At 38.9% G+C, this 24,866-nt stretch overlaps 1 protein-coding gene across 1 annotated transcript; it reads right to left on the reverse strand.

The window, feature by feature from the left end:
• Positions 1-229: 229 nt before the first annotated feature.
• SUDS3 (SDS3 homolog, SIN3A corepressor complex component) lies at positions 230-24,302 on the reverse strand. The gene is made up of 12 exons (XM_042805264.1): positions 23,870-24,302; positions 21,944-22,013; positions 20,887-20,942; positions 20,447-20,518; positions 18,173-18,192; positions 17,451-17,607; positions 14,033-14,128; positions 12,176-12,237; positions 11,257-11,278; positions 10,403-10,508; positions 6,133-6,217; positions 230-2,753 (listed from the first exon to the last, which is right to left on the reverse strand). The coding sequence occupies exons 1-12, from the start codon at positions 24,033-24,035 to the stop codon at positions 2,655-2,657; spliced, it is 1,011 nt and encodes a 336-aa protein (XP_042661198.1). The 5' UTR covers positions 24,036-24,302; the 3' UTR covers positions 230-2,654.
• Between the last annotated feature and the right edge of the window lie 564 nt (positions 24,303-24,866).

Consider the following 24,866-nt stretch of genomic DNA (forward strand, 5'->3'; position numbering starts at 1 on the left):
ATGCTTACACAATGTGCACCTATACAATGCCTGGCTCTAAGAGAGTTGCTGCGCTTCCACACATCCACCAATACCTTTAAAGTTACTCCAAACCATGTAACATTACAGCAGCAGAGATCACCTGCTGTTAGCAGGTTGGCAAGATATCTCCCCAAAATTAAACCAAAGCTTCCAGCTATTTCCACATCTATATTGATAAAACTATATATATAAGAAATAAATCCTGCTATTTACTTAGCACTTTTTATTATAAGAACTACGATGTTCATTTTAAGGCTCAGTGACAAATCCTGTTTGGTACATCATTACCTTATTAAAAACCTGTCACATGTACAGAGAATGCTAAGTTATATTAAGTATGCAATTAACTTGACAAAAACAGCCTGCTGCTTTCCACCTAGCTAATGCTGCAGCAAAGATGGCACGTTTTCAAGGGGTGGGAGAGAGACACCCTCTCCTTTCCTCACCAAAGCTCCAGATCCAGTTGAAACTCTAAACACAGCACAAACAGGTGAAGTGTCTCAGCCACAAAGGCAACACATCAGAAACTCAGCCATAACACTCCACTCCGGATCCACGTATATACATCAGTTATTGGGATGTGACTGCCACCCAACTGCAGTAAGTAAAAGAAATGGAAACAGCTATTTAAAATACTCCATTTATCCAGATATGAAGGGCTAGACTGGTGCTGAACAAGAAGGCAATTCAAAAGCAAAAACAAAAGATGCCGCAAAGTGACAGATGCTGATAAAGACAGAAATTACAACTTTTTGTCCAGTAATCAAAAGCAGCACAAAGGTTTTTTTTGTACAGAAGGCAAAGACCCGACAGCAGTGCCAGTGCACTGTGCAGTCACACATGGTATCGGTGGTTTCGGACATCAGCAAAAGACTGGGAATAATAAAGGAATGCCAGAGTCAGATCTTTAAACATCTTGGAAGGAAGTATATTAATATCATCACATGAGCTTTTTCACTTGTGTGTCCTGGTTTTGGCTGGGATAGAATAAATTTTTCTTCTCAGTAGCTAGAATAGTGCTGTGTTTTGGACTCAGTATGGGATTTGGTATGAGAAGAATGTTGATAATATACCGTTGTTTTTAGTTGTTGCTAAGAAATCAAGGATTTTTCTACTCCCCACGTCCTGCTGAGGTGCAGGTGCACAATATCCGGGAGGGAGCACGGCCAGAGCAACAATCCCAAATTGGTCAACGGAATACTCCATATCATACAATATCATGCTCAGTGAATAGATGAGGGTTGGCTGGGAAGCTTGTTCTCTCTTTCCAGGATTGTGGTTTCAGAATTTTCTCTTCTCTGGGATCACTATGTGGGAACAGGCTGGGCATCAATTAGCAGGTGGTGAACAACAGTATTGTGCATAACTCATTTGTATTTTCTATTATTACCACCATACTTATTAATTTATTTTTATTTTATTTCAATTATTAAACTGCTTTTATCTCAACCTATGAGTCTCCTTACCTTTACCCCTCTAATTCATTCCCCCCATCCCCAGGGGAGGGAGAGGGTGAGCAGTCAGCTGCGTGGCATTTGGCTGCTGGCTGGGTTTAAACCACAACACTTGTGCTATTGGAGGGCAAGTGCAGAAACCCAGTGTTATCTGCAGTAATTGAAATACCCATCAAAGGGAAACCTTTGCATGACATTTTAGGAAATGAAGGTTTCAGCTACACACCACAAGCATGTCAATGCTGCTTTCTACTCTGTAGCAAGCTTCTTTGGAAGATACAACAGGTCCAGTATCTTCTGTCAACAGGATTCCAGCATGACCCATTACTCTAAACATCAGTAAAGAAAGTGAACTTTACCTTTTGTCTCTCTACACGTATGAGTGGTCATACTCATGCATATAGTTGCACTATCTGAAAAGTCCTGTTAATTCATCTTTTGGTTTATATTCATTCACCTATTTCAGGAAACAACTTCAGCAATTAGATAAACTCTCTGCTTGTTCACTGAAGGGTTTTTTAATGTGAAGAGAAACGGAAGCTTCTGATTAACCACATGTAACTGCTTTACTACATTAAAATCAACTGGATTTTCAGCAGTTTCTAAGCTGTTCACACTTTCCTAAAAAAAAACCTCAGTGCTTAAGTCTTTAAACAGTTCATCCAATAAAGCTGGTGTCAAATACCAGGTGCTACAGATGCATCTCAGCTGCAGCTGAAAGCTGGCAATCTCCTTTTACCCAACATCCCAAGCCTTTCAGGAAAACAAGCCCAAAAAGAATGAATAACCTCAGGTCTTGACAAGCAAAGCTTCTTCCATTGGTCTGACTCAAAACATAAATGTTGCGTTGTTTTCAACATACAAGTCCCATCTATGCACCATGAAACAACGATGAAAAAAGTATGATGCAAAGTCTTCTTAAATAGTCACCCAAAATATAAAGAAAGCATACAGAAGCTTGATGCAAAATCCAGAAATAGTCCAGGGCGGTGCTGGGGTATCACTAAAGATTTAAGGACTACTGGGGATTATGTGGCCAGCCACAAACTGTCTTATAAGAGGTCATGACAGCATTCTCTGCTGCTAAGTTGAGTGAACAGACTGCCATCCCCCATCAGAGGTTTGTCTATCAGTGTAAAAAAAAAAAAAACCACCACACAACCAAGGAAGAGCATACAGTCATGCAGCTGATCGTCGACGAATCACAAAAACACCTCGCTGCAGCTGTCCCAGATAGATTCTCATCTTTGTGCTGTCACTGGTTTTCCTCACCCAGATCTGCATGAAAGAAAAAAAGAAAGGGGCAGGGAGATATATTGGGGGAGTGGGGGAAGGGAAAACCCACAGTAAGCAATACACAGATAAATAAGTCCAGGTATTCTTATTGACAGATCTGAACATCTTTTGTTCCTCAGGGTGCAAGGATGATTTACCTTAAGCCCTTCCCTCTGCCCACATTAGGCATTTGCAACCTGAGTAGAAAACGAAATAAGGTTTCTAACTTTGCCAACTTAACTTCCTGCTCAAAACAGTCATCAAGAAAAATTACTCTTTCCAAGCGTCATCAGGAAAGCAAGTTTCCTTCTGCTACAGTTCGCAACGGAACTCTGGCATTAGGCTTTACCTAATCAAGAATAAGTCTCTCTAGACCTACAGATCATAAAAGTATCTATCATGGGATTTGCTCAGACAAGTAACTATTAGTCAAATGAAAAGCTTATTCTGATTTTGTTCAGTGAAGCATTTATCACAATGTATTAAATAAATTGTATGTGAAGATAAAAGGGCTTCTTTTTTTAAACTCCTGCATGGAAGAATTCACATAACTTGCCAATATACCAGATGTTTCAAAGGACAAATTGCTTCCAAGGAGGCAATCACTCACCATTTTCAAAAAATAAAAATCACTTTCAAGAAGTTTAGACCCAAATACCTGTACTTTAAAAAAATCAAATCTGAGCAAAACTCCTCTGACTAATTCTAATGTATTTAAACATGTTTAAATAAATGCATGGAAGATAAGTTTTGCAGCTCTTAGTACTAGAGTATTTTAGGATGCAAATCCAGTATCACCTACTGCAAAGGACTATAAAAATTTAGTGTTGGTATGAGATTTATCCAAAACTTTTTCTTTTTAGATACTGTATCAGCTACAGACTTGGTACAGTAGATTGATGTAACTATTTTTTTAATTAGAAATTTACTTTACTAGTTGAAGCCCTCAATATAAAATATATTTTATATATGCCTGCATTTGTACTTCAGTTATTTCTCTAGAGCAAATAGAATCCATCTTCGTTAATAATCATCTCCCCACTGCAACATTTCCAAGAATTTGGTATGTTTTACTAAACAAAAGAATTCTTGAATCTACAAACTCTGAGCAACTGTATAGAACAATGAACACGTACAGATTACATTCTATGACAATACGATGGAATGTTATATTTGTTTTGCTAAAGTTAACTGCTTTGTTAAATTCTATTTGGAGGAGGATAAAAATTCAGTTTTAAGTGACCACAACACTGAAATTACTTATTAACTCTGACATGTGACACAGTTCAGAAAAATAAAAGGATCAAGGCATATTCTGAACTTGCAACTGATGGCTGAGACGTAAAATTGATTTTGCAATCAGATGATGACACCTATTAATTCTAAAGAACTGAAGGAGATGGTAAATAGAAAACAACCACAGCCATCTCTGAATTTCTTTAGAAAAATAAGCTGATTCCTCCTTTTTTTCAACTTCCAAACAACTGAGATTGCTGAATAAACTCATGGAAATAGAAAACTTTCCTGTATATACTGAAGAGTTTTTTGTTGTCAAAAAGCAAATGATTGAATTGGTTCCATGTACTTGGCCAATGATTTCTACCAATGCAGTATCGGATTCACAGTTTTCAAGGAAATGACGTAAAAAGTAATATATATTCTGTTTCGATCTAAACACATCACCAAGTTTTAAAGAATTTGGGCCTGGGAAGATATTTTTTGTTCATTTTTTAGGGGGGGGATCATCATAGCTCAGACTCTGTGCCTGAGAGGTCCATAGCCGATTACAAAATTCAACACCAGTTTAAGAAAATTGATTTAGACCTTCATATGAACAAAGATGCCTCTGACACACTGTTAACTACTTCCTTTCCCCAGCCACAGGAAGGCAACTGTATGCCATAATGTCTCTGACATTTCTTAGTTAAGTCTTTGAGCACAAATGGCAATGCTGGTGGGGAGACACTGTGCAACTATTTTCTGTAAGGTTCCTCTGAGTATCTTGACTTCCTTTAGAAATGCTATCAACTTCTGACTCAAGTCTACATTTGGAGACCTCAAATCTAGGTCTGCCTTCTGGCTTCTAAATTCAAGCAGGAACCAGTAAGATCATAGCTGGGCAACCGTGCTTCTGAATGTGTGATGAAATTCAAGATGTGCCCATTGCACTCCTACAGAGAACACCTTCTCATTTTAGTATTCTGTTAGGTGTTTATCTCCCTTAGCTTTATATTGTTGCAATTAACCATCACAGGGTAAACAACTGCCATGCCTCTTCCCCAGCCTCTCTCTAAAAAACCCCGTAAAACAAAACCAAAAATGACAGTCTCACTTTCAAGTGGAATTCATGCAATTATAATTAACAGATTGCATTTCCTTCAGGTTTCAGGTAAGATGCTCCCCAAAGATTGAGTTTTAATGTTTTAATTTAACAGTAATAAATTTAATCAAATTAACAGTACTGTATTTTTAATGCATCTGTTAGCACGCTACTACTCCTTTATCTAAATAACCAACCGTTGAGCATAACAACTGTTATTGCAAGGAGAACAGTTGTGATACAAAGCATATCCCATATGCAACTCATTTTGTTGAAAATAAAATATTTCCCTTAGCTGCCAAAACAAATTGAAGTTAGCTTATTGGCTGATTGAAGAGAAATGCATTCAAGTCTATTTCTTTCCTTGAAGTGTCTGGAATCTGCAAGCAAAGAATTAACTGCTCTGTTTGCCCAACTGATGCACTGCTCGAGCACTGAGCTTATTTTGCAGCAAGACTCACAACAATCTTAGACACCCACCTCTCTTCATCTGCTTCTCTGAGCCTTAATCATTAGCCACAAGGAAATTGTCTCAGAACAATGGACCCACCTGCCCAACCTCCCAATGAGGTCATGAATGGTGCCAACTTCAACACATGTACTCAGGTTAGCAGGAAGAATTTTCTCCCCTTATAACAACTAAATTTGGTGTCAAAATTTTTCCTCATCCTCTTCTGAATTCCCAAAGGGATTCTTTTTTTTTTTTTATTTTGCATTAATAATAACTGTACGTTCTTGAAATAATGGAGGTGAAACTTATGAATGCAGTGCCAATGAGATGCAACATGTCAGTTCTCCCTATTTTTCCTGCCTGTCAAACAATTACTTGCAAAATGTAAGATCATTCTTTAAAAACACAGCAAGTCTCTTCCCATCTCAGATCTATCTTGAGAAGAGATCTCTCAACTCAGTTTTACCTTGGATTCAGCTTCTTTAGGCACCAACTACATCTTTTCTGAAAGTAATACTGATTTTCTCCTAGTTCTTACTAGACAGCCATCTACCTGCCTACACTGACCCACAGCTTTCCCCACTCCCATGAAAAACAAAGCAGCCCACTACCTCATTGGCGCCCACAGAACTGATCACGCAGCTGATCTTAGTGTTCTCTTTAGACTCCAGGTAAATAGCTTGGCTCTTGTGGTACCTGCAAAAAATTAAAAAAAAAAAAAACAAACAAACAAAAAACAACAAAAAAACACCACATGAAACCATTAGCTGTCCAAAGACTGAGAGAAGAAACAGCAATACAATGGATAAAACTAAGATTCTACAAACATTTGGAAAGAGCAAATATGAAGCCTGTCTTTTTTCTTTCCACACCACTTTCCCCATCCTCACCAATATAGCAGGTGGTCTAATTCTACACACTCACACACACAGACTTTGCATTTAAACAATGCTTCAGCATGCATGAAGCTCTCAATTCACATTCAGTTCTGTATGTAAATTACTGAAAACAGATCTCACATCTGGTAGAGGGAGGGGCAGAGCACCAAGCCACAGGATAAGAGAACAGTGATTGACAATAAGCCCATGTTTCAACAGTTAAACTAGCCTTTCCTGTTTCAGACACAGGATGGGTTTTATAAGGCAACTCCATATTATGCCTCATATGTCAGAGCAAATCAGATACTCAGAAGTTATTCACATTCCCCAACACAAAATTACTAGTGCAACAACAAGTGAATTGTACTCAATCAATGTAATCTGTGTATGATTTAAACAGAGACCTCAGATTTCTAATGCTGTCTTATTTTGTGAAAATACCCAAAATGGTGATGGGTAACTGACTCTTTAAGAAGCTGTATATCTCTGTCATAAAGAGGCCGTGTCTAAGCATATCCATTTTTCCCCCCTTTTAGATCATATTTTAGTCATATTTTTCTTAGTGCATTTTGTATAAAACAAAGACTTCAAAATTCATAACTCTGAATTGCTTGATTTTGGTCTTAACATCTTCACAGACCATGTTTCTGTTAAGTGCTGTAAAGTGTGCTAGACAAAACTCCCCAGTTCCAATTTATTCTGCCTAGGAGAGTTCTGTGAGCAGAACTACTTATACTGAAATAGATTATTTGTAAGTAAATAATCTTAATCAAGGGAGCACCAAAATGCTTTATAAAAGCATAACTATATTTCTACCTTTACCCTAATCATGATGTGCTTCATATTTAACTGGGCAATCCAAGTTGCAGAATCACCGTACAGATTCCCTCAATAACTACTCAGCATGCAACTCCCTGCAGTCTGATTGGCTGGCAGCCATTTGTCAAAACGCATGGATTTGCATAGTCTTTACAGTTATTTCTACAATAACCATACTGTAAATATGGAAGTCTTCCAATAGTTTATTCCACAGTCTCTTCCTACTGGCTCTTGTACCCAAAATTTCCACACTGCTTGTCAGTAACAAGAATGATAGTGTCAGCTTTCAGCCTTCCAAATGTACTAATTACCAATGGGCTGGGCAAGGTAATATAAAAACTCCCAAATCCTGCAACCTCTAGAGACTCGAGCCCAGCCATTCTTCTTTCTCCCTCATTTTAACAGAAAGGATGTCAGTGGGTTCCAGGGCAATGCAATAGCAGCAATGATCTGAGCCAAAAATCTGTTTACTGAGCCCAGATGACCATTAATTGATATAAAGGAACAGTATAAGCTACTACAAGCCACACCTCACTAAGACAAGACATAAAAGTCTCAGCCCAGCAGTGTCCTACCATGCCATGCTGTGACTGCTTAAGCAAGGAGAATTGATCTTGATACAATCAGTGCACAAGTTTCCGAGTGCAGAAGATACCACTGCAAATGACAGCTCTCAAGTGGTATCTGTGTCCACGCAGACAATGAAATATTTTTTCCACTCAAAGCTATTTCTTCCCATGTTTGATTACCAGTGAATTCCAAAGCTAATGACACACATGAAGCAGGCTTCAGCCCTGGGATTTCACATCACAAAGTTACTGTCCATCAGTAAATCTGCTAACTGTGCACAGAAAAGGCAAGGTAACGAGTTCAGCACTTTTTCACGAAGAGTTGTCTCAACTGTCTCAGACTCCATGCACGCAGAGACACAAAGTCAGCTGAAGGCTCAGCAGCCTGGCACATCTGTTATGCATTCATGTCTCAGCCTTTTGCAGAGTTTATATACCCACAGGGGAACACAGGGGTAGATCTGCAGAAAATACTTCTGATGAAAAGTCCAACAGAATTTAAGTTGTCTTTCAAGAGAAGGAAAGTGTCAAACAACTCTTGCTTTTGCAGTGGGTAAAATACACCACAATACTGACAAATGAGGCAAGCAGAAATAATTCCACTTTCTGCTACAAAATATTTTGCTGAAAGGCCAAGATTTTTCAACTGCATCTCCATCACAAGATTGAAAGAAATCACTCTACACTATTGTATCCACACAAAGCTAGAAGCAAAAAGATGGTTGTTTTATAGCAAACTGTATTTCGGATCTTATATGGGAACATGGAGCAAATTGACTGAGGAAAAAACTGAAGTCTAATTCCACCTCCATCTGAAACTCCCTATATAAAGTCTCCACTTTGGAGACATGTTTGTGAAATGTCTCTGCAAGACCTTAGGGAGTCCATTACTAGCCTTGAACATTCACTATTTTGAGATAATGGTCCTTCATGGCTGCTGTCAGGAAACAGAGAAAGTAGTCACTCCCGAGCTGTCGTTTTTTTTATTTCTGGTACATGCCAGCAGCTACAGCCTTAATACACCTTAGAAAAAAATTACCCTCCCACTATCAAGAGTTACTTCATTATTTTAAAATAACAGCTATTTTGCACAAGTACTATTACTATCAATCAAAAAATCTAAGCAGGATTATTACAGCCAAAAAATGTGAAGTACTTAACTTAAAACAGCATAAGAACAAGGAAGACAGGAAAGGCAACAGCTGGAATCCCTGACAGCGAGACCCCCATGACAACTGAATTCAGCAAGATAAAAATATCTGTTAGTGTCTTATGTCCAAACTGGATACCTTTTCAGGGAGAGGTTCTGCTTTTGAGAGATTCATCTGGGCTCATGGAAGCTCTCCCAGGTTTAAATTTGGTGGAAGCTTGGGAGCTTTACTGACAGATTATTCTAGATTCCTTCTTTCCTTTTTTCTTTTTTTTTTTTTTTTTTTTTTAACTTATGCAACACTTTACAGTACTCCACATGCTTAAAAATTCTGAAGAACAGTTTATTCATCCAAATATATCCTAGAGGATAGTCACTCTACACATTAAAAAAAAAAAAAAAAACACACCAGGAAAGCAAAAAAAGAACTTAATGAATTTTTGAAATGGCAGGTAGCCTGTTCAGTTCATGGCTGCTTTACACTTCACAGAAGTTTAAGCTCCAGGCAGCAGCTTTTATTAAATCTGCATATATTGAACCCTCGATGAAACTGCACTGTTAGATGAAACTAGCAGAAGGAAAAACTGACCAACTGTACAAGATGGCTGTTGTGTAGAAAGCAAGCTTCAAGCGTATCTTTTTCTGTGATAAAATTATAACCTCATCACTTGTTATTTTGAGCCACCAGAACAGCCAAGTAGGCTACAAAGAAGCATACGACTTGCAAATTGCTTTCTGCTCGAGGAGTACTAGATTGCCCCCTTGATTATCCAGTTTTGCATCTCTCACGGATTAAGTTTAAGACCTACTAAGATCTCTCTGCAAAATTTAATATTTTCCTTGCGTTTTGTGAGGCTTCCACAGTTATATGCCCATAAAACTTAACAGAGCTAAATCCAATCAGCAATTCTGAAGTTGCTTCTCCCATGTGGATTTGATCTTTAAAGGTTATTTGGGTTTGTTATTAGAAACATTTTTCATTCTGCTCATCTGGCACACAACATTTCTTCTGCCACCCTGTGGAACAACGGGCTAGCGCTGTACAAAACGGAACACCAGGACTGTGAACACTGCTGACACCACCGCTGCGCGATCGGAGTACCCACATCCTCGCCGCCTGGCTTCACAGCTACATCACACGGCATCTGCTGGTGGCTCTCTTACCTAACATTAGGTTTGACAAAAATGTTTCCCAAGTGCCAGAGTGTGCGCCACTAACTCCATGGAAAAGATTTAAGTCTCCTTTTATTCAAGCCAGTAATTACTCCTGAAAGTATGTCTAAACACTCCATTATCACTTCTGATTTACTGGAGTCGCAATGACTGGCCCCTGGAGGAAGTGGCTAAACTCTTTGCAAAAACACTGTCCTCAAATTCTTTTATCAAAGCAATTTGTCTCTGCACTCTTCCTCTTCTCACTACACAACATTCAAACTGATTAAAACATAAATTTACCAGGACTCACCATCTCTTATCATAGTAGAGTTTTCCATCTTCTATCCGGGCTTCAAACCGCTGTGCTGGAGACTCTGCTGGTGTAGCTGGGAGGTGTTCGGGAGAGGAGGGAGAGGCTGAGGACAGGAGAGAGACTGTGTTTAAAGACCAGCATGTGTCCACTACACAGTAGCACATATGACTGCAGAGCTGCAATTAGTAAGGTCATATTAAGCAGAAATAATAAGCACAGAAAGCTACAAACTCCGATTTCCATCTGAAAAATATTCTCTATTGGGATGAATAATTCAACCTCTGCCTTGAATATATAAATGATAATATTCACTGAAATACAACATTTATCTGAAAAAATGTTGATAGGTAGGTGATAAAAATTACATCCTTAATTTTGTTTTAATTCTAGTCTATAGTAAAGTAGTTAAATAGGGTTAGAATTACTTAGGCAAGTTGGTACCAATCTGTCTTGAAATGAAGTGTACATACACATCTAGAGAGCTGAAGGCACAGAACCGTAAGATCTCAATCCCTCCATCTACCTGACAAGCAGGCAAGCTGCCCAGATGCATGTGAATATAACGGAAAAAACTTCTTTACGCAATTAGATTGTTCCATGCCCAAATGTTTCAGCCACCAAAAATGCATATGCCTCCCTTCCCATCCCTGACAAACTTCAGAACAGATGAAGAGACTTCACACAGCATCCATTCACCACAGAAACTACACAAAGAACAGCAATTACATAGTCAAAACAATTATACAGTCAAATTACACAGTCAGCAATTATACAGTCAAACAGTCTACAATATAATTCTCTGTTCAAAACAGCATGACTGTGAACAAGTTCCAACGCAACTGTTAACTCACCTGGTCTCTTGGGTGATTTAAGCTACATGGAAAGAGAGCAAAGAATTAGAGATCTGACATGAACCACAGAGGTCTGCAGTAATAATTTCAGACAGTCTTACTTTCCATACTCTAAACGTTTCTTTTTTAAGCGTACTGTTAAGTGGCATAAGACATAACCAGAACAGCATGCTATAATCAGCCAAAGGCATAGATAATCAGTAACATGATACAAAAGGTCTACCACGTAAACTTCAGAGCATTCAGATAATGCACTGAAGTCAAAACCAAACCCATCTAACAGACTATACTTTTGAACATGATCCAACATTTCAAGGTACACAAAACACAGGAGCTAAATCATTAGAGACACCTCAACAGCTGGCACAAAAACCCATGATCCACTACCATCCTCAAGTGCATTAATGAACAGCCTCTATTACAAGAAATTAGGTAAGCCTTAAAGAGTTTAGCAAGAAAGCAATAGGTTAATCAAATCTAGAAAAACTATAAGCACACATGCTGCACCCTATCTAGTTTGCTGAAGTATTGCAAGAGTGGGGAGCAAAATAAAAAAAAAAAAACCACCCTAAAAAACCAACCCTACACTAAGGCCTAAAACAAAGGCAGACTTTAATTTCACAGAAAAACATTTTAACATCTGTTCAGCCATGCGGAAGAAACTTCTTAAGATAGCTCATCACTTGGTTCAGACAAAAGGTAACATTTTTAGATGACAGTCATTTTAATTAGGTTAATTAAACCTATTAAAATAAAAGGGAGGAGATACCATCTTGCTAAATCTTTTATTGTGTTACTTCAGAAAGCCTACTGGGATGAAATAGTCCCACATCTCAAAAAGGAACAGAGCGCTCTGCTCTTTTCAGGAGAAAGCATTAGCTTTAAAACAAAGAAACACAAATCAAGCCATAATCCCCACCTTATTCAGCGTTCTCAGGTCCTCCATTATCTGCTCATCAGTCAACAAATAATTTAGCTGAGGTATCCAGAATTAAGGTTCCCATAAGATCTTGACAAGCAAGACTAAAAATTTTAACTTACTCAGACATAACCATCAATGATAAACCTTTAGTGCATCGACTATGCCTTCATAGAGGCATCAAGCACTAGCTTTTTCAGTGGTTTTCTTCTTTAATTTCTGTAGAGAACAATCTGGGAGCTGAAACAACAGCCTCACTTCAGATTTTGTACAATGAAGCTGAACCCCACACACATATAGGACAAGAATCTCATTTTGCAATACAGTAAGCAGGAATAGAGAGATATAAGGAGAAGAGGTGAAAGCCCCACCAAAATACCCAACTCAAAAAAAGAAACAGAAAATAAAGCCAGAGGCATAAAATACATCCTTGTGTAAATAAGTAAGAGCCTATCATTGACCTGAAAACAAAAATAAAATCTCAGAACACAGAGGTTAGCGTATTATAGCCTTGTTAGAGCTCCACTGTCATTTTGTGTAGTTTCACAATTGCATCTTCCTACTTCCCTTTTCTACTGCTCCTGTCACTTTCACACAAGAAAAACCTAAATATGCAGAAGGAAAACAATACCCAAAGCAGTGGACCCTCCCTACAGTTTTAGTCAACAGTGTTTCTTCAAAACAGCTGTTAAGTCAAAAGTATTCAAAGTATTAAACTAAAGTTAACAATTGCTAGGGTACATTTTAATGGTTTTGGTTCTGATGGACTTTAATCCTCTCCCACTGGGAGGAGGAAAGGCGATAGAGTTTCATACTGCGGCTGACCTATCATGCTCAATTAGCAGGTCATGTTCACTACGAAATTCATTTATTTTGGATGAGATAGGGGCACTAATAAATAGATGATTTTTTTTTCCTGAAAGAGTGAACAGAACCTCCAACAAGAAAGAGGTTAATTAAAACTGGAGATACTTGTGACCATCCCACATGAACTCCAGAAGTTCAAGGTTTGATAGTGCCTTCAGAAAACGTGAGTTACTCAAAAGTTGCAAGATAATTTTTTTTAATCTGATTTAAGCCATACAAGTTTGGAATCTAATAATAAGCCTCTGCAAAGCAAATATCATTGCCTTCCTTTCCAGGTGAATCCAATATACAAACAGAAATAGTGACTATCATCACAGAGGAGCTAAAAACATATTTCCAGAAGCCAAAGAACATTTTAATTATAAGAAACATGCAACAAGGCAGAAGAGAAGGATTACATCTACACGTTTTTCTCTCTTGTGATATATAAAAACAAGATGGATTTTCATGTTTTTTTATTCAAAGAACAAATCTAGTACGCTTTGCTTTTGCTATGCATCTCTCTGGATTAGAGACCTGAAGCCTTTATCAGAAATGGAAAAACTAGTTTGATATGACAAATATGATCTTTCTGGCAAATGTTTTGTCACATCTTGAAATGAGAAAAGGCTTGGCTCATATAAAAAGCCATTTACTATCTATGGAATCAATTACCTCAGCATTTACAGATAATGTTCTTTTAAAGTTTTTCCTTTGTGAAAAAAAAATGCCTGAAGAATTCAAACTATTCTCATGGACAAAAAATAAAATATCAAATAAGTAATCTCATGACACTGAAGTTTAAACTAGGATACCAAGGGATCTCCAAAGGCTGGTTGTTGTATTACTTAATCGCACATCATACATGATAAATTGTGCTTCAGTATTTCCTAGATTAAAATCTGATCCTAGCATCTCATTTAAATTTGGTTCCTGTACAAAACAACAAAGATGCGGGTAGCATGCTGGCTTCAAATACAATAGCCCTCCAACGACTCTGTAAAAGGATATCAGGGGCAGGCTTCCTCCTCTTGTCTGGGATAGGTACTGGATCATTTGGTCGTCGCCTCAGTTTCCTTGTCATAATAGGCTTCACTTCCATTGAATCTGTAATGAAGTTGGAGAGCTGATAAGACCAGAGGGAAAGGAGTAAGAAGCAGCAGTTTTCTACCCAAGGCACAAGGAAAATGAGCTTTCCTTTTTCATACAGAAAATTGGTTGGGTTTATTTTGTGATAGCTTCCAGCATCCAAGCTGGAACTGCTGACAGTGAGTACAAGTTCTCTTTCATACTAGGTCACTGTTCAGTAACAGCATTTCAATGCCACGGTTACAGCTTTCCTTGGCTGGAAGTGGCACAGTTGGTTTGGGGGCATTTTGCAGCTGCTTCAGGTACAGATAACCAGCACAAGAATGCTGCGAGGATTCTGGGCAAATTTCTTTAGAGCTAATGCTATCTGCTTTTGAACAGATCATTTAAAAGGCAAAGTCCACGGAGTTCTTTGCTAACAAAACTTGGATAGTTAATAGCATATAAAACCCTAGCTACAAATCAGTTGCTCTTTTTCTTGTCTTCAAGGCAGAAAAATAGCTTTGTCAAAGGATTACTGATAATTACTGTGCTCAAGACTGATACAAGCCTGCTGGAGTAATTTTAAACACAAGTTGAATTTAAATTCAGATTATCTAAAAAAGTTTCAAATTATGATTAATGAAATGAACCTAATTAATAACATGCAGAGCAGTAGTTGACAGGAAATAAATTGTAGCATATGCACTCAGGAAAAAGAATAATCTGTTAAAAACTGAAACATAAGTCTCATCACCAAGTAACTATCTGAAATTCCAGTTTGTCCAAATGTCTACAGGTAGTCTTAACAGAAAAACTCTCACAAATCATTCCTTAATTTCTACCTTGAATTGGCAACCAAGAGACCACACCTTAAATGCTAAACACAATCTCAACTCTCTTTATACGGGCTGAGAATTATTTGCTCATCTTTGAGTACACCTGAATCACATCCTGGGTAGCGCTTAAGTCTAGGAAACCTCTTTGGCTCCCTCTAGATGCTAAAACCTTGAGCAGCTATGCTATGCATGTTCAAAATACGCCAAGTTACTCTTCCCCTTATCTCAAGGGTGAACAAAGATGACCATGCTACACGTCAAGGGAACAAATATTATGAAAAGAGCTTTAAAAAATAAAAATACAAAGTGCCACCCAACAAAGGAAGCCCTAAGTGTATGTGAAAGGAAACCTTATCACTGGGATTCAAAACTGAATTTGAAAAACACTGAACGTTAATAGCCCTGCAAACACTGAAAACATAACTTACTGTGCTCAATGTAAGTCATTCTTCCCATTTGTTAAGACCAATTTACAAGAGCCTCAGAAGAGGGGTCTAAAGCACTTAAGTCAATATGCAGCCAAGTTGAGAAGGCTTTTTCTCATTTTTAAAAATTAGTTTAAAATTAGTTGTCACAGAGCTCTTATCTATATTGCTTAAAATGTGAATAAAACAGAGATCAATTTTCTTCTCTCTGTCTTATCATCCTGTATCTTAAAATTATGGCAAGTCAGCACCAAACAAGCTTTCCGAAAAAAAAAAAAAAAAGAAAAAAAAAAAAACAACCCACACAACAGAGTTTGAGAGTCTTACATTTACTGTTAAGCATTTGATAACTTTAAGACTGATAGATTCATGAAAACTTTATACAGGAACTTTTAAAGAGCTGCTAAAGCACCAAAAGACTGAACCTGAAACACAGTCTTGCATGAGGTTTAATAGTTAAAAACCACACTATGCAATGCTCCAGAATAGGAGACAACTATTGCAACCTAATGAAACTGCAGTATTCCCAACACTCACAGATGAGCCTATTAGTCAGGTTTCTAACTTGCATCCTTGTGTACACTGAACTTCAATAGGTTTTGAAAACCACTGAGTCCACATCAATTTCAGTATTCTTATTTCTTAGCCTCCAGCACATGTTCACAAGAAGATCCGTTACTTCTAAAGAAATCACACTGCACTTCTAGTCTGGAACAAAGGAGATAAGGGAGGGCTAACAAACACAGAACGGATCTCTTCTCCACAGTTACTTACATGCCTTTTCCTAGAGTTGTATTTGATGAAACAGCTCACATCTTCTGGACACACAACAATGCAGGGCACATTTCCCTGAAGAGGATTAATCTGGTCCCCAAATCAGACTAGTACATACCTTTTACCCCTCCTCAGTCTCCCTTTAACTCTGCAAATCCATATCCTGATGTTAACAGCTGTCCCACTGATAGAGAAATTGGATTCCTTCAGACTCCTAGAACACTGGTGTGCAGATTTCCAAAGGTAAGATCTAGTCAGATCCTGATCCACTAATGAAAATCTGCTTACAAGATTAGTACTGTATCCCAACAGACACAGGCATGGGACAACAGGAAAATTAAAGCTAAGGCACAGTTTGTAAGATCAGACTAGACTTCACAATAAAAAATAAATGAGAAAAGAAAAAAAAAAAGAGATGAGGGAAACAGCACAGCTCAAGCTGTCTTCCAGACCAGATTAGCCCTAATAGTTTGTACAAAGTCAAGAGCACTCCTGAATATGTCCAAACAGGTTTTAATTCTCGCTGATGAATACTAATTAAATTATTAGCTTTCATAACTCTGTAAATACTATGCAAGAAAGATATAAAAAGGTCGAACTCATGGACAAGCCTCAGCAACACAACCAACATTATCTGCCCATGAAGCGAGGGAGTTGCTCATAAAAAGAGAATCAAATCAGACTTTTGGTTCAGTACCACAACAACACAATTTGTGAAGGAGGCCAATTACCCCTCCATTTAGCTCCGCTGTGTCAATTACTGCAAAGAGCATTGCCAAGGCACCAAGGGTACCAGCTGGTCTCATGAAAGAAATCTGTCCATTTAATGTCCATTTTCCAGAGTCTGGACACAAATGTAGCTCACAAATCTATTTTTCTGGCTTTAAATAGCTTATTTCAACCTTGACTGTTTGCTTTTCTTCAACTTCTGGACTACCTGTTACTGGAGAAAAAAAGGACACAGTTTATAATCTGGCACCACCAGTTAGGTCAATATTGTGATACACCTCAATAAGTTTTATTGCCAGATCACAGGAACTAAAGAAGCCCCTTTCCCTGCATATAAGAAAGCCTATCCACCCTGCTGCTTCATTGGCACTATTTTGATTCACCTGTTAGTAACTCAGGTCACTGAATTTTATTATGAACTGCTTTCTCCATTAAATGACCACCAATTTGTGCTCTACACCTCTTACCACCGGAAAGCTTTAAAGCCTTTATACTAGCTCCCTATATAAACCAGCATTGTTACTTTTATGTCTTTTTTTTCCTCCTCTAAGCAATAGCAGAGTGGATTAAGACAAACGCCTATCTTGTTTTTACCTCCTGTTAATTCCATGGTTAGTTTTTCATTCTCAATCATCTTCTTTTTCTCTTCCAACTCCGCAATCAAATTTTCTTTAAGCTCAATTTTCTTATCTTCAAACTCCTTTGCTGCTGCCTTCTTTTCCTTGACGTAATTTTTTTCCACCTGATCTGTCTAATGCAAACCAAAAGAACAAACAGGTTAACTAAGGAACCAATGACTCAATGAGATCACAACAGCTTCTTTCAACTACTGATTAGCTTATCAGTTCAAAACTGTAGCTAGTTCTGAAGATTATCAATTCAGAATAAAGAGAAAAACATCTAAAAATTACTAAGTAAGCAGTACTATATTGGCAAAAGAATTAATTATTTTTAAAAAACATTTTCATGTTGAATAACATAGCAAGCCTCTAGCAGAGAGCTCTTCAGATTTATAAACAACACAATCATTTATCACCTTAAATGGCCTTTTTAAACAAGCCAAATGCACAGCCAGCATATAACAGCCCAAGATCAAGTATTTCTTTTTATTTTATTTTAATGATAAAGTCCAGAAGTTACCTGTAGTAATACCAACAGAAGGCTGTATTACGTCTCAAGTGTAACAATGCTAGCTAGAGGAAGAAAATTTCTTTAAGCCTTCTGAGAGAACAAGCACAAGCACTAGTTGATGAAGCAGGAGGTTTATACCTCTTTCATCTAGTTAATATAAGTTTTGATAAATTAAGAGTACTTACTTCCAGCTGGAGGAAGAGTTCTGAAAGACAAAAAAGACAATTTATTATCTTCAAATATGCACAACAGCACTTCCCTAACATTTAAAGTCATTGAATATTGCAGGCAAGAGAGGCAGTGAACCAGTGAATGTACTCATCCAGCCTCCACTCACTTTGCAGTTTTACACTGAAAATAAAGTAACTATGAAAATATTCCACAAAAATACATGGTTAATTGAAGTTTTCTACAGATTGTCAAGCAGATTTGCAAAGCTTACACAGCAGTTTTCCATACTATTCAGTTTAGCTATTATTCCCAGCAGTACTAAGCATGTAGTCCATCTTTCTTCCAGTTTAACTACAGTCAATTAATACTTGACATGAACTTCCCAAATGGAAGCCTGAAACATGTAGCTGAAGGTGTGACTAGCAAAAATTCACACTTTAAGCCAACTTCAGGAATTTCAGCAATGACTGGTTCAGAAATAATTCTACAGCTGTTTGAAGATTCATCTACTCAACTCACATGTGTCTGATTTCAGGGTGTTTACACCTGAGAAAGCAAGCAAGGGAATTGTTATGTATCACTGAAGGTTAAGTTCTAAACACACGGCAACCATTAGTTCAAGTCAGACCTATGGATGAGGCAAATGGATTTCTGGGTGTGAAATAGTCCTGTTACCTATGTTCGTGCAAATCTTAACAATTTGAAATTAAAGAGGGTGAGACCCTTCTTGTGTTTCCTGGAGGACACAATGCCCCAAAAAAAGTTTTTACTCAAGATAGTGGCAAGAAAAGCAAACTAAGGCACCTGATCAATCCTCAGGTTACCATATTTCACCAGCCTATCAAGCCTTGGTAATACCTGAAATAGTAAAAACTTCTGTAAAGATCACAGGCTTCGCATGTTTTGGAGAGGACTATAGTGGCAACACTGTACTACTGTGCCTTTTTAAAAATAAATTAAAAAAAAAAAAAGAAACAACAAAATAAATACCAAAGAGAATAATGGCCCAATAAAAATCAAATCTTTTGTTTGCAAAGACCTCTATCAATTGAGCATGGAAGCAGTATTATGGAGGTAATCAAATACAGGTATATCTAAACTGATGCTTTAATATCTGTGAAAAAAAAACCAAACTCAAAATGAGAAGGATAAACATAAAAGACCATTCTTCCTGTAGTACCAGGCAGTTGAATTTTTTTATCATAAAATTGAAAGTTATTACCATCTGCCCTCCTGTGGAAGAAATGTGTTGCTGCAGCACTGGTCTTTGCCAGAAATACAAGTTTGCATTTAGTCTTAATTTTACCAAAACTACCAAATATTGCTAGAATACAGATCTAGTGTACATGAAATTCATCTCAGAAGACAGATTCTTGTTAACTAGAAGTAGCTCAACTCACTTAATTCCTCAAGACGCAATTTATACTATTCAAAGGTTGAAGTATGTTAGCCATCATACAACTGCCACTGCCTCTGTCATATTTCCCAGAGTCATGGCCCAGGCATTACAGGATTCACCCAACTTTTGTAAAGGAAAAACAGCTACATTTCCTATTTCCACATAATAGCTTATATAAAAGGCCCTGCTTCGGTATCTAAGATAAGAACCTACTGGAAAGAGAACAAACAAGAAAGAGGGAGGGCAAGCAAACAGATCTGATTTCCAAGCCATTTCTCTGCACTAACACAATAAAGACTACCCAAAAGGGCTGAGAGCTAGGCACTTTATAAAAATTCACCTGGGCCTTCGCTCCCGAAACAGAGCAGAACACAAAGTACAGGCAGTCCAGTCAATGTCACAGTTATATAGAACAACAGTTTCAGCAGCAAACCCTCTGTAGGGCAGAAAACAGATCTTTGGGAAAGCATGTAGCCCTAACTTTCTATTCCTGCAAAACTGAAAGAAATTGTGCACCTGAAGGTTTCAGACAAGTTGCACAAGAGCAAGCCAAAGTGGGAGACTGTAGGTTCCGTATGGTGCCAGACAAAAATGAAATATTTTTTTTTAGTTGCACTGTTGCACACAAATGAAGACTAAAACTGTTTACTGGTGTTTAGTAAACAGTCAGCAAACAATGTTGATGAAGGAAAAAAAAAATCAAGACCAATGTCACCATGCTTTGTGCACTCTCAAAAAAACCTACACTATACCCTTGGAAGCAGAAGAACCCTTTGCTCCAGTGAGCTCCTTTTCATTAAAGGACAGAATTAGCATTATTTTCCTTCAGAAGTTATAGAAACCATAAATTTAAGTTGTATGCAGCATCTTAGAAAGAAAATCAGCTTACCTGCATTTCGTATCCTTTCTTTGTACTGCTGGTCCAACTTCTTCATTCTTTTCTGATATTCCTGAAGGGTACCTAGATTAAATAAATCATGGATTCCCACTAGAATTCTGTTTCCAAGTACTAAATTTTCTCAAGGAGCCATATACCACTCAAAACACAAATACCAGTATCTGAAATTTTTGATAAGCACATTCCCCATTTCTTCAGAAAGCAGCCTATTCCTTTTTAAGAAATGCTTCAGTATACAGAGGCTTAATTATACATGTTTAGAGGGAAAAAGGATGGAAAATTGTTGACATTTGTCACTCAGCAGCATGACTGAATGCCAACATTCAGCAAAGGATGCTGCTCATATCTTTCAAACCCCTCATCCTTCTATGACCCTTGAAAAGTGCTGAAAATAGTTTAGGAAAAAACAAGCTACCCCCTTCAAAGCTTACCTTCCTGCAATTGTTGTAATTGCCTCTTAAGAGATGCCAGTTTGTCCTGATACATCCTGCAAAGACAGAGAGCATGCAACTTTACTTTGAAACAAGTATACATAGTTTATTTCACCATCTGTTTAGGTTACAACATGTTTATATGGAATTAAAAACTTTTCAGAAGAGCTTCAGGAAACAAACAAACGACAACTAAAAGAATATTATGTAAACGAAAGGCTATCACTCTGTCTAAAACCCATGTCACCCCATTGGTTTTACAATGCACCCAAACCAATTATTTTGGGAACAGTTCAGGGTAAAATAGGATATATTTTTTTTTTAATGTTGAAATGTAAAGTGACGTTTAGATTTACAGATGCCAGAAACTTTAAAACAGAATCATTCTGCCACTTTGTCAAGCCTTAATATTTGTGTATTAGTTCTCTACTTCTAAAATAGAAAGCATTTCCTCATGTAGATCTTGACGTTATAAAAACAACCAAACCCGAAGTCTATTCCTGGTGCTATTGCAAACGTAAGTTTCCTTTACCACCTATCTGTGGTTTAACACAGGCCAAGTCCTTATGAACTGTATAAAAACATGTCTCTGCCAGTACGCAAGAACACAAAATACTGCAGGTACACCTAAACGTCAAGGGAAACTACTTCAAGTCTCCAAAAATCTCATCTTCTTAGACAGGACTAGCACTCTGTTGTTTAGGGGATTTAAATAGGCATCTTGCTTTTTGCTTGGCTTATATAAAACAAATCCTTTATTTTATTTAAAGGATCTGTCTGTAGCAGGATTCATTTGCAGCAAAACTCAGCTGCTCCCACAAACTCATACCTATTTCTTTGTCCAAAACAGTAGTAGCATTTAGTTTCTTGAATACATATAGAACAAAGTAACTGAGGAGAAATACAAATATACAGACTCATTACCTATTAAACTGCGTAGGCGCATAAAAAACCCAATCCTGGCCCAAAACATTGGTAAGTTTTATGCAAAAAAAAAAAAAAAAAAGAAAAAACTAAACAAACATTACCTTACTTTTGATTAGAATGGGTTACTTACTGTTCTTTCATTTCTACAAAGTCCTCTTCCTCATGCTTTGCCAGGTCAGTTTCACTGGCATCCTCAGTGTCTAAATGAAGTAAAGAATGACTTGTTAAAACTATGTATTTAAAGAAAAAACAAACAAACAAACAAAACAAAACCCAACAACAAAACAAAGTAGAAAATAATTTAAAAAAAAGAAACAAACAAATAAATAAAATCCGCAAGCCTCGGGCAATTTAACCTCCAATACAAAACCAGACAGGCCTTTGGAGAGATGAATTCAGAAGTGAAATGAACCATTTCATCTCTTCCCTGCAGCTGCAAGTTAATCTATGTAAGGCCTCTGATAGTTTTGCAAGGAAGCCTACATCAAATCTAAACAACTTCAATTTAGAGATAGTCTAGTAGTTCTTCCCAGTTTAAGGCAACAGGTCCTACATTAATGCTTACACATACAAAGGCGAGACAGAAACAGTCTAAATACTCTGAAAGATTTTTCACAGACTTCTTCCTATAGTTTTGCCCATAACATAATATATAAGGAAGACAATGACTGAAGCCGCTGTAACTGATTCTGCACCTTGGCCTGAACAAAAGCGGTATGACTAGATGCTGTTAGGGTTGACCACCAAGGTCTCACTAAAAACAACAAAGCTACTTGCTGTGATCTGAACTTGACTTCTCAGCTCCACGGTGCACAAAGTACTTCAACATTTATATGTAACAGAGACCAGCACTACTCCAAAGTTAGCCCCAATTTTATGGATAGATAATATAAATTAGAAACAAATTAACACAGTATGGGACTGCTGGTTTTCTTCTAGGACTTTTCAAGCTTTTATTTACAAGACATGGGTAGCCAAGACTGAATTACCTTTCCTCCCCAAGGAGAGCTCGGTGTCTCCAGGCCAGCGTTGTGGTAGGCAGGGTACAGCTGTAAAGCCTAAACTACTGACTGCTACATTCCCTATATATGGACAGGGAGCCCCAGTCCGCTAAATCAAATCTTTCTGATGTTTTTCTTAAGCTGTGACCAAATGGTTTAAGCTTACAAGTATTAAGACAAACTTCAACACACCAAAGATAAAACAAAAAGTTCTAACTGCAGGAAAAATACTTAGATGCCTAGGTCACCATAAAGGACTTCCATGCTCCATTTACTTGTGTGCAGCCACAGAGCCCCCACTGACGAGGACACTGTCATCCTTTGTAAAGATCTAAAGGTCTGGCTCTGGCATCTCATTCAGGAACATACCAGACGTGATGGAGGACTGGCTGACAGAGCAACTGTCAAAGGGTCATTCTTCACCTCCCTTATTTATTATTGTTTGCATCCTACACCCCAGAATACTCTGGGTTTTACTTCCATTTCCTCCACTGCTTTCCTGGTTCTTCTACAAAACCTCTTTTGCCTTTGACATCCTCTTGCACTGTTACTTCTGTCCACATTTTCTTCTCCCTTAATTGCCTCCTTCCCCCTTCACACCCCAGAAATATAACCAATACACTGTATCTCTCATACTTCATACACCAGATTTCTCCAGAACTTTTACCCTGTTGTCCCATACACTCAATCCCTCCTCCTCAATGCTCTCCCATCTCTGCCTCTTCTTCACCTGGGGAACCACTTCAATTCCAATGCTCCATCGGCTTCGCTCTCCTTGTCTCCCACAGGGAACCCCAGCAATCTAACAGGACTTTGTTTTCTGTGTGTTTTCTTGCTGCTCCAAACGACGACTCCACCAAACCCAACCCAAGCTTTTCTTCCCCAAACATTCTCCTCCACCTCCTCGCTCCTCCTGTCCAGAACAGTCCCTTTCCTCAACCCGCCACCCCGGCGTGTTGAGAGAGAGCCCCAGGCTCCCTCCCTCGCTTCTCCACCCTGCCCCAGGGCACCAAATCCCCCCACCCCGGCCCGGCCCAGCCCGCCACGCCACCCACCCTCATCGGAGTCGCGGGCCCGAGCGCTCCGCTCGCCGTCCTCCTCCTCGGCGCTCTCCAGCTCCTCCTCCTCGTAGTACTCGGGGCCGGGGGGCATGGCGGCGGCGGGCGCCCCGGGCGGGGCGGGGGCCGGCGGCGTGGCAGACACCAGCCCGGCCGCGCTCATAGCGACGGGACGGAGCCGCCACCGCGGGCCCGCGCCTCCCCTCGGCAACGGCGCCAGCACCCGCGCTCGCACTTCCGCTTCCGGAGCGCGGCCGCCCGGCGGGCCCCGGGGCGCGGGGACTGGCTCCGGTCCGCGGGTTCGAGTCCCGGCCCCGCCGGCAGCCCGCGCCAGGGCTGGCACCGCGCTGCATGCGGGCGGTCTCTGCCGGGCTTTGCTCTTCCAGGGGCTCACGGAAGGGGACAAAAAGGGGCTTCGCCTGGACCTCCGGAGACTCGCGTTCTCTCTTTTTGCCACCGGGCTGACTCCATGCCACGAAACGCCTGTACAGCGGGACACAGACACACAGCGGTGCCGCTCACCTTGCCCTGGCAGGAACTGACTTATCATAACACTTGTACTACTCTTTCCATTTTTTTTTTTTTTTTAAATACAGAAATTCCTTGTTTCTCCCTATTCTCAACAATGCACCACCATGGTACTGTGATTTCACGTTCACCCAGTTACTTCGTGCCAGACAACAGCAGCTTTCATAGAACAAGTGCCTCGCATCTGCTGGGTGCAAGGTTCTTCTCACTAGACACTGCTACAAAATTCAGAGCGAGTATACAGATCCCACAGTGAGATTCACACCCAAGAACCATTAAAAACAGGATCCCGTTCCATATTAAAATGCTTCCCATTGATAGTTTTGGCTAAATATCTCATTTAGCCCTTTTCTGCAACTCTAAGTCACCAGGGAAGAACTAATTAGTCTCACTGCCTCCAGCAGAGCCACAGTAAACTCTTAACAGCTGTGAGGTGCATTCCTCAAATGTACAATTTAGTGACTCA

The sequence above is a fragment of the Tyto alba genome, unplaced genomic scaffold (assembly GCF_018691265.1).
Source record: "Tyto alba isolate M040663 unplaced genomic scaffold, T.alba_DEE_v4.0 Super-Scaffold_44, whole genome shotgun sequence".
In the NCBI taxonomy this organism is placed as follows: Eukaryota; Metazoa; Chordata; class Aves; order Strigiformes; family Tytonidae; genus Tyto; species Tyto alba.